At 34.6% G+C, this 9871-nt stretch overlaps 1 protein-coding gene and 1 non-coding gene across 2 annotated transcripts; both read left to right on the plus strand.

Moving 5' to 3' along the window:
* The first annotated feature begins 1338 nt into the window (after window positions 1-1338).
* On the plus strand, window positions 1339-1410 carry TRNAH-GUG (transfer RNA histidin (anticodon GUG)). The gene has a single exon. It is a non-coding gene; the product is annotated as a tRNA-His (tRNA).
* A 94-nt stretch (window positions 1411-1504) lies between these two features.
* On the plus strand, window positions 1505-8896 carry LOC7491255 (DNA replication licensing factor MCM7). Its single transcript, XM_002320264.4, has 15 exons — window positions 1505-1662; window positions 1754-1821; window positions 1916-1975; window positions 2055-2278; window positions 2704-2881; window positions 3163-3285; window positions 3376-3465; window positions 3876-4018; window positions 4860-5037; window positions 5273-5464; window positions 5858-6030; window positions 6298-6501; window positions 6957-7122; window positions 7487-7708; window positions 8487-8896. Exons 1-15 carry the CDS (start codon window positions 1632-1634, stop codon window positions 8589-8591), a joined length of 2157 nt encoding a protein of 718 aa, XP_002320300.2. The 5' UTR covers window positions 1505-1631; the 3' UTR covers window positions 8592-8896.
* The last annotated feature ends 975 nt before the right edge of the window (window positions 8897-9871 follow it).

Consider the following 9871-nt stretch of genomic DNA (forward strand, 5'->3'; position numbering starts at 1 on the left):
GAAGAAATATATTGTTCCTACAAATATGATGTTGCATTACAGGATATTATAACCGGTAAGATGATTGATGTTAATAAGTATCTAAACTATACCCATGAAGAAGGAATTGAAAGATATGAAGAGAGGATTATAGCAGGAGGTAAAGGATCATTAATAGGATAGTTAATCAAAACTACACATGACTCTTACTACGAAGGCCATGCTGAAATCCATAATTCCTATAAGAGGCTCAACTTTTTCTTTCATTGACCTTTTCATTTCTTTTATTTTTTTTTGTCAATAAGTCATTACGAAGCTAATAAAATCCATAACACAAACACAATCACAGTAAAATTTAACACTCATATCTCATTTTATCTGAAAAGCTTCAACATTGCATGATGCTCAATTTGAAGTAGATACCAGGGAGGTGGTGCTATTATTGTTCACGGAGAGCTTAATACATAGATTGAGTTTTTATCTATTAAAACTTGCAAGAAACCTTTTTTTTTCTCTCTCAAAATTCTCCAAAACATAGGTAATTTGTCAATACTAATGTTCGTTTATTAATGTGGTGTATGATATATTTTTTAAAAGTGTTTCTTAACTGAAAATATATAGAAATTATATATTTTTTATTTTTTTAATATCAATATATTAAAATCATCGAAAAATATTTAAAAACAATTAATTTAATATTTTTTTCAGACAAAAAAAAATAAAAATAAAAGCTAACTCGATATCAAACATGAAATAATTCCAATACTAGAATACTCTATTTAAACCTTTTTGTCACTCATGTATTATTTGTTGGCTTAAATACTAGAATATTTTTTCATAAACACTCCTAAGTCTTCCTTTTTTAGCAAGTTAGACATGCTCATATATCAAGCCATCATGAACATTCACTAGTAATTATGCTTTATTCACGTATTTTTATCATCTAATTTATTTTTCAAGGCCAACATTATTAAAATTAAAATAGAATGTTAAAAAAATACAACATGATAATACTTTTTCGATCAATCTCTACATTAAAATGATAAAAGAATGGTAAATAAAAATATATTAAGAGCTAAAATAAGATTTCCAAGATAGACATAAAAAAAAAAAAAAGATTTCAATCCAATAAGTGAAATCGAGGATGTAATAGGATGATGTTACAATGTCATATCGTATATCACAGCGTTGTTTGCTGTATAAGGTGGATCCAACAGCATTAAATTTAAGCCAATGACATAGCCTGGACCAATTGACGTGGCCTTAGTTCTAGCGCATCTAATCAAATCTCGATGGAAGGGGACCCTCTACTCTACTGTAATAGAGTTAACATAATATTTACAAAACCTCGACATCAAAGTGGCTGTAGTTTAGTGGTAAGAATTCTACGTTGTGGCCGTAGAGACCTGGGCTCGAATCCCAGCAGCCACATTTTACCTCTTACTATATTTTTTGCCCCATTAAGCGGGTCCGCACATGATCCCACCTGTACCATAATTATATTACACCACATTTTCCCGCCAAAAGCCTCCCTTACCTATCATTATTTGCCGCCAAACCCCTCTTTCCCTCCCATCTACTCAAATCTCTACCACTGCCGCTGCCCTCTCTGTCCGTCTGTCTAATTTCCGTGCCTTCTCTGCCGTAGAACCATGAAACCCGTTCGCTTCGAAGAAGAGAGAAGTAACAAAATCTCCCTCTGTCCATTCTTCTTCCTCTTCCTCTTCCTCTTCTTCTTTTATTGTTTATGTAATGTTCATTTCGGTCCTTTCAGATCTCGCCAAGGATTTCCTTTCAAATTTCGCCGACGCAAATGGCGAATCTAAATACATGAACATCCTTGTGAGTTTTTCCCTATTCCCTCTCCCTCTCCCTCCATTTTTCTAATTATATATAAAATATCATCGAATTAACCCTGATCCCTCTGTTGTTTCAGCAAGATGTTGCAAATCATAAGTTCCGCGCTGTCCAGATCGATCTCGAAGACCTCATTAATGTAAATTCTTATTATAATTACCTCTATTTGGTTGAGATTTTAAAAACGCTAATTTTCTTTTCTATTTCTTTTTTCACAGTATAAGGACTTGGATGAGGAATTCCTTAGACGTGTTACTGAGAACACACGTCGATATGTTGGGATTTTTGCTGATGCTATCGACGAAGTGTTGCCAAAGCCGACTGAAGCATTTCCGGATGATGACCATGATATTTTAATGACACAGAGGTCTGAGGATGCAACTGAGAACGTTGAAGGTTCTGATGCGAATCAGAAGATGCCTTCAGAGATCAAGCGTTACTTGTAAGCATTACCCTGACATTTTCTTTATAGTTGTTGAATTTGTTCTTTGTTCTAGTGTTGTCTTTGATTTTTTTTTGTTTGGGTTCGAATTCGCAGCTAATTTCTGGATTTGTCTCTGATTTGAGCAGCATATCTTTGTTTCCTACATTGATAAGTGTTGGACCGCTTCTGTTTGTTAGCCCAGAATCATTTATTATTATTATTATTATTTTTAGCATGTAATGAGATTCTGAACAAATTTTGCAGGATAGTCTAGTCTTGATAAAAACCATTCTCACATCAATTATTGGCGTCTATAATAGAATGAATGGTTACTCGTGTTTAGTGAAGGGTTTGCTTATGCATCTCATGTTTTCTAGTTCTAGGTGTATTGTGCTGTCACTTAACTTATTCTGTCTCTTTATGTGTATATTTTCTTCTTCCAGTGAAGTTTATATTAGAGCACCTTCAAAAGGGCGGCCATCTACCATTAGAGAGGTCAAGGCTTCAAACATTGGCCAGCTTGTGAAGATATCTGGTATTGTGACACGTTGTTCAGATGTTAAACCACTGATGCAGGTAGCTGTGTATACATGTGAAGAATGTGGTTTTGAAATTTACCAGGTAATTAACAAGCAAAGCTGTCTTGTCTGATTCATCAACTATGTCTTATGTTGTGTAAATGACACTTTCTTAGCTCTTAAAGTGTTCTTTTTTCACCATTACCTTCTTAGCTTGTTGGAAATGAACATCTTCTTTAATTTGATTGACAAGAAATTTGTTGATGGTAGTGTTTGCTGATTTGTTTTATTATTTATTTCATTTGATAATATTATGTTCTTGAAATTCTTTTGCTGCCTTCTTTTCTTCTGTTCCATTCATCTGTCCTCTTGTGCATTGAACAGGAAGTAACCGCTCGAGTCTTCATGCCCTTGTTTGAGTGCCCAACTAAGCGCTGCAAAACAAACAACACAAAGGGGAACCTCATTCTTCAACTCAGAGCATCAAAGTTTCTGAAGTTTCAGGAGGTAACTATTTTAATTTTCAGTCATAAACAATGTATTAATGGCAAACCCAACCTTTCTGCTTGGTTGTAACATGAAGATGATTGTCTTCAGGCCAAAATGCAAGAGCTAGCAGAACATGTTCCAAAAGGCCACATTCCACGATCGATGACTGTTCATTTCAGAGGAGAACTCACAAGAAAGGTTGGTAATTTCAAGAATTTCATTGAGGGAACGGTGTCAATATCTTTTAGTACAAGAGAAAAAGCACCTTCAGTAGCTTTATACTCCCGGTCATCAGTTTCATATTTTAAGTCCCCATCTCTAGTTGATGGTAGCAAAGTTTTTTTGGTGTTGTGATCACACTTTCTGGAGAAATCTTGTTTACCCTTTTAGCTGCTCTTATTGTGAATTGCCTATAAAATAGAGAGAATTTGTAGCGAGTAACTTAATGTGAAATTGTTTCTTGTATGCGTCCTTAAAGTAAGTGATGTTTGTTTGGTCCTTTTAATTGCAACATGCAAACAGGTTCATCATTTGCTTTATCATAGTTTGAATGTCTTACATGCTACTGGCACATTTAGCTTTTACTTACCTGGTTTTAAAATTTCCAGGTAGCACCAGGTGATGTCGTTGAATTATCAGGGATCTTCCTTCCAATTCCTTACACTGGTTTCAGAGCAATGCGTGCTGGCTTAGTTGCCGACACATTTTTGGAGGCCATGTCTGTTACTCATTTCAAGAAAAAATATGAAGAGTAGGCCATTTTTCTGTTCTTTATCACAAAACAATTGTAATTATTTGAATCAAGTGAAGTACTCTTGCTTACTGAGTTTTATCAACATGAAGCTAACTTCTCTCTAGTTTCCCCATAACTTACTGAACCTTGAACAGTAGCTTATTTGGTGAGTTGACACCTTTATTCCATGGAGTTTACTTTTCTAGTGGTAGATGGTTTAGATTTCTTTGTCACCTTTCTGCCTAATAGAAGGTTTATCCATAAGAAGAACAAAACTTGTAAGAAAAGAAATGGGGGAAAATAGAAGATGCAAAAGGAGTCTTTAACTTTTTCTCTATGATAAAGTGGAGGGAAAGCATCGTGTTTTTTCTATTGTTCTCTTTTAAATTTGCTTTCTTTGCCAGTGAGGGAAGGTTCAGTTTCTTTGGGATTTTTCCTATATTAACGTATAATTCTTCAAACTTGTCATTCTATCTGCATTTATTTATTAGGAACTTGACAATTTGAATTGGATAAAAAGATCAAATAATCACTTCATAATCCAGTATATGATAACTGATAAGTTTCTTTCTCTTGTTTTTTTCTTACTCATCTTTGTGGTCTAGATAAAAATAAGTTCAGTTTGTCCAAATAAATCCATGTGCTAACAATTCAAATATGCAATTATGGTAAACCTTGTGCAGATAAATGGTGTTTAGAATCTAAAGGGTTTCGTGGAGTGAGTTTTCACCTTATTGATAGTATTTGAGGAGATATGTCCATCTTGGATGAAGCCACACTGGCAAGGCTTTTTATTGTTTCGCCTGTGAGTGAGATCAAAGGAGAGTTCAATTTGTGATCCAATTGTTCTGTACTGCAGGTATGAACTTAGAGGAGACGAGGAAAAGCAGATTGCAAGTCTGGCTGAGGATGGAGATATCTACAATAAGTTGGCACAATCATTGGCACCTGAAATCTATGGACATGAAGATATTAAAAAGGCTTTACTTCTTCTTCTCGTGGGTGCTCCTCATCGAAAGTTAAAGGATGGGATGAAGGTAAATGCATGCATTTCTTTGAGATCACATCATATTTGTTAGCAGATGTATTCTGCCAATCATTATGATACTTATAACATTACATAGACTACTTTGCTTGTTATATATCATTTCTATCCTCTATGTATAAGTGATGAGTAGAACATTTTTGTAATACAAGAAGACTATTCAGTGTTTTCTATACTGTTTGCTTTCTGTGATAGCCTAAGAGTTATAGGAGCTCAATGAATTGCAGATTAGAGGAGATTTACATTTATGCTTGATGGGTGATCCTGGTGTTGCCAAAAGTCAGCTTCTGAAGCATATAATAAATGTAGCGCCCAGGGGAGTGTACACAACTGGCAAAGGGAGCAGTGGAGTTGGTCTAACTGCTGCTGTTCAGAAAGATCCAGTTACAAACGAGATGGTCCTGGAAGGAGGAGCATTGGTGAGTTTTGTACTTGTGTAAAATTTAACTTTTTCAAAAAGGACACTGACTAGTTATCTACATGTGAAGAGATGGCTTTGGAAAGATCATTACTACTTAATGCCATGCATGCATAAATTACAAACCACTGAGCTTACATTGGCCTGGTTGTAGTTCATCTTTTAGTCTTTTGATCTACTAACTTTTAGCTAGCTAATTTTAATGGTTTCATCTGATATTGATCTAATTATGTTATAGTTCACTTTTTAGTCTTTTGACCTACTAACTTTTAGCTAGCTAATTTTAATGGTTTCATCTGATATTGATCTAATTATGTTAGCATAATCTTCGGTTCTTAAATCTAATTGTTGTGAAGATGTCTTTGGTTCAAATAAAAACATTTATCTTTTTCAGGTTCTGGCTGATATGGGTATATGTGCTATTGACGAGTTTGACAAGATGGATGAATCAGATCGTACAGCAATTCATGAAGTTATGGAGCAGCAAACTGTCAGCATTGCCAAGGCTGGGATTACAACATCACTCAATGCGAGAACTGCTGTTCTTGCTGCTGCTAATCCTGCCTGGTACGAACCTTCCTAACATCCTCAAAGTTGTTTCACTTGCTGTATTCCATATTATTTCCATTACTTTTACCTAAATATGTTGCTCTAAGTACATGGCAGTTTTTCCTTTTTTTTCCCTTCTTTAAACAGAACAAAACAAGACCTCTTAGCTATTGTGCACAAATAAGCCAATATAAATTTCTTGCTTTAAACAGTACAAATGCCCTGGCTACAATGCACAAAAAACTAGTCTAAATTTGTTTGGTGGTCCTGTTATTTGTGTTGAAGGGGAAGATATGATCTACGGAGAACTCCAGCTGAAAATATCAATCTACCTCCTGCTCTCCTATCACGATTTGATCTTCTGTGGTTGATCCTTGATCGAGCAGATATGGACAGCGACCTTGAAATGGCTAGGCACGTTGTTTACGTGCACCAGAATAAAGAATCTCCTGCTCTTGGTTTCACTCCACTTGAACCATCTATTCTCCGGTATACATCTCTACATAATTAATTTTAATTGACAGTACCAAGTTTTATGGATGACTCACTTCACAATTTTCCAGGTGATTGAGTAGCTTATATTTTCTCACCATGGATCCTTAAATTGCTCTGTAACTCACACTCCCAATATTGAAGTTGCTCAAACATATAAGTTCTTTGTCTGGTGTAGACATGCTCCTTTGATTACCGCTCTTTATATATTTACATTTGTTTTATTGGTTTCTTTAAATTCCTTTAATTTCTGTTTTTTTTTCATGATGATTAAGGGAGGCCTTGGCATTTGAAAAAGATCTTTAAGTTTAAAAAATTGATTTTTGCTTCATTCCAAATGTTGAAGGTATTTAGAATAAAAATACTGACTATAGTAAAATTGACTCTGGTTTCTAGGTGACCAGCATTTAAATGCCTTAAAATTGATTGCTTTGTCTTTCAATGTTTCATAGGGCATATATTTCTACTGCAAGAAGATTGTCCCCTTATGTGCCTAAGGAACTGGAGGAATACATTGCTACTGCATACTCGGGCATGCGGCAAGAAGAAGCTAAATCGAATACTCCTCATTCCTACACGACTGTCCGAACTCTGCTTAGCATACTCCGCATATCAGCTGTAAGTCCTGATTTTCATTTGTTCTCTAATCATAAGAGATGGCTGTTCTAGTGCATCGAAATGGGGTATGGGACACTATCTGGTCTAGGTTGGGCAAAGGGCGGGGCTACTTCCTTGACAAATTATAACCAGGATTCCACCTTAACGAGGGCAGCATTTTGCAGGTCCAATTTGGCTTGTACTTCAGGTTACGAAGTCCAGGTTGAAAATTGCTCAGCTGTATTGTAGAAAGCTGATTTTAAGCTGCTGATAGCTAGACCAAAGACACCTGATCCCATCCATAGGATAAATCAGTTGACATGTCAAATTTATCTTGATTTTTGAGTTGTATCAACCAGTTGAAGTTGATTTCATTTGGTTACAGGCCTTGGCAAGACTTAGATTTTCTGAAAGTGTGGCTCAGAGTGATGTGGATGAGGCACTGAGGTTAATGCAGATGTCAAAATTCTCTTTATATTCTGATGATCGTCAGAGATCTGGTCTGGATGCCATCTCTGACATCTATTCAATCTTGCGGGATGAAGCTGCAAGAGCCAATAAAATGGATGTGAGCTATGCCCATGCACTCAACTGGATTTCTAGAAAGGTTTGTTGATTTTATTGATTGAATTTAATTGTTAATATCTAGTGCTTCTAGGAAAAAAGGGACACGCAAAACGACATGTCATCCCAGTATTGATTGAAATTAAAAACTGCTGTTCTTGCTGCTGCTAATCCTGCCTGGTAGGAACCTTCCTAACATCATCAGCAGGCAGTTCCTTTTGGAATCCTTTAGCTTCTTTGATGGAACTCTTTGTGCTAATTCATGTAACCTGCTTTGCATTTGATTTAGAAAATTAAAGGGCACTTGAAGTTTTCAAACTTAAACTCTAGAATGCAATTCCATCTAAAAGATGCTTTCCAGCTTCATTTTACCCAGAGATTAGCTTTTTCTGAAACTACAGTCTATAACATGATGTGCTCTCCAGTGTTTGACTTAGAAATATTGGGTTTATTCATGTCTCAATTCCTGAGCGTTGTTTTCTTATTTGTCAACAATGTATAGTTCTATCAAGGGATCGTGACCACCAAGTGCAACCCCATTTTGAATAATTGGATCATATAGTCTGTGTAAATCCTCCAGTATTTGAAATTTTCTGGGAAAGACTACAAATGCATAACAAGATCAAATTTTGCAAAAGTAGTTATCACAGATCAAGAACATGTTTGAGCCCCAATTTGGCTCTAGGATTTAGGATATTCTTTTTATTGGCTATGTTGGGTTGACTTCCAACCTGAGCCAAGTTGATTCTTCTACTAACCTAGCAAAATTTACATTTTGTTTCTAAAAGTCCAAATAAATCTGATTGCTTGCTTGTGAACAGGGATACAGTGAAGCGCAGTTGAAAGAATGTTTAGAGGAATATGCATCCTTGAATGTCTGGCAGATACATCCCCACACCTTTGATATTCGATTTATCGATGCCTGACGTGGGTTGCTCTTAATTATTGTGTTGTAGTCATATCTTGCTGAGCTTGTCATTGAGCCAACTTCCAAATTTAGCTGGATTGTGAAGGCTGTTTTTAGTGTTGTAGACTCTGGTTTTCAGCTATCAGAGTTTGAAAGGTTTAAGATGGATAGTGTATCTGAACAATTCTGCTTCTAACTTGACTGTAGGATTGCAAATTGTTTTACATGCGTCTCAGTGTGCTGTGCTCATTTTTTCTTAGATTTGCTTAGGAAGTGAATGGATTGGAGATTTAAAAAGATTATTGATTTCTTCGTTTTGATGAACCGTGATCTTTTTCTGGATAAATGCATATAAGAGAACCAATTCTTCCAAGCTTAGCTCTTTGGGGTTAGAGTTGTAGGCTGAACAGTCAAGGTTCCTGTGATTGTTGCATCGATATCAGTCATTTCTCTTCACGGATAATACATTTGCATATTGTTATTACGGGCGTATGATATTTTTTAAAAGTATTATTTATTTTAAAAAATCAGTTTTTTTATTATAAAAATTCTTAAAAAATATTAATTTAATATTTTTTATATATAAAAAATGCAAAACAACCTTTTTAGAAGTGAACATGATAAAACCAAATGTGTGCTGACACCGCCGTTCCTTTGTTATCTCGTGTGGTTTGCTACAAATTACTATGATGGTTTTTCTTCGTGAAAATAGTCGTCTGGATTTATTAACTTCCAATTTACTTTGAGAAGTTTATCATTTCTTGCTTCATTTTTAATTGAATTAAATTCCTATTCTTGGATTTTTTTAAAGAGATTTAATACCAGTAAAAAAAGCACGGACTTTGTTTTTCCGGCTATTAAATCTAAGATTGTTAATTCTGTGAATTTTGTTTTGATAAGTGTTTTTTTTATTGAATTTGAATGAAGTTTTGGAGTGTTTTGATGTATTGTTTCGGGGTTATGCTATTTATATATATAACAAATATAATTTAAGTTCAAGATAAATTAATAATAAATTATGCAATACAAACACAATGTCAATCAAATATAACTTTAAATATTTATAAATAGTCAAGATTAAATAGATCTTTAACTTAAAATAATTCAACTTAAACAAAATATCATGAAAAAAAAATGTTTTAACATAAATATTTTAAATATAAAGCTAGGTTAATGTTATCAAGGTTAATAAGATCTAAATTATCAATTATTTTGCTCAAATTCTTACAAAGTACAAACATGAAAAAAACAACATGAATATAAATCGTATATATCAGTGATAAATCTAATTTTAAAAAA

This window comes from Populus trichocarpa, chromosome 14 (assembly GCF_000002775.5).
Source record: "Populus trichocarpa isolate Nisqually-1 chromosome 14, P.trichocarpa_v4.1, whole genome shotgun sequence".
Lineage (NCBI taxonomy): Eukaryota > Viridiplantae > Streptophyta > Magnoliopsida > Malpighiales > Salicaceae > Populus > Populus trichocarpa.

Bases quoted from the DNA above. Each gene is read 5' to 3' on its own strand.
- LOC7491255 (XM_002320264.4), top strand. From the start codon at position 1,632: ATGAAACCCGTTCGCTTCGAAGAAGAGAGAA. The intron at 1,976-2,054 runs GTAAATTCTTAT...CTTTTTTCACAG, and splicing joins ATCTCGAAGACCTCATTAAT to TATAAGGACTTGGATGAGGA. The intron at 2,279-2,703 runs GTAAGCATTACC...TTCTTCTTCCAG, and splicing joins TCAGAGATCAAGCGTTACTT to TGAAGTTTATATTAGAGCAC.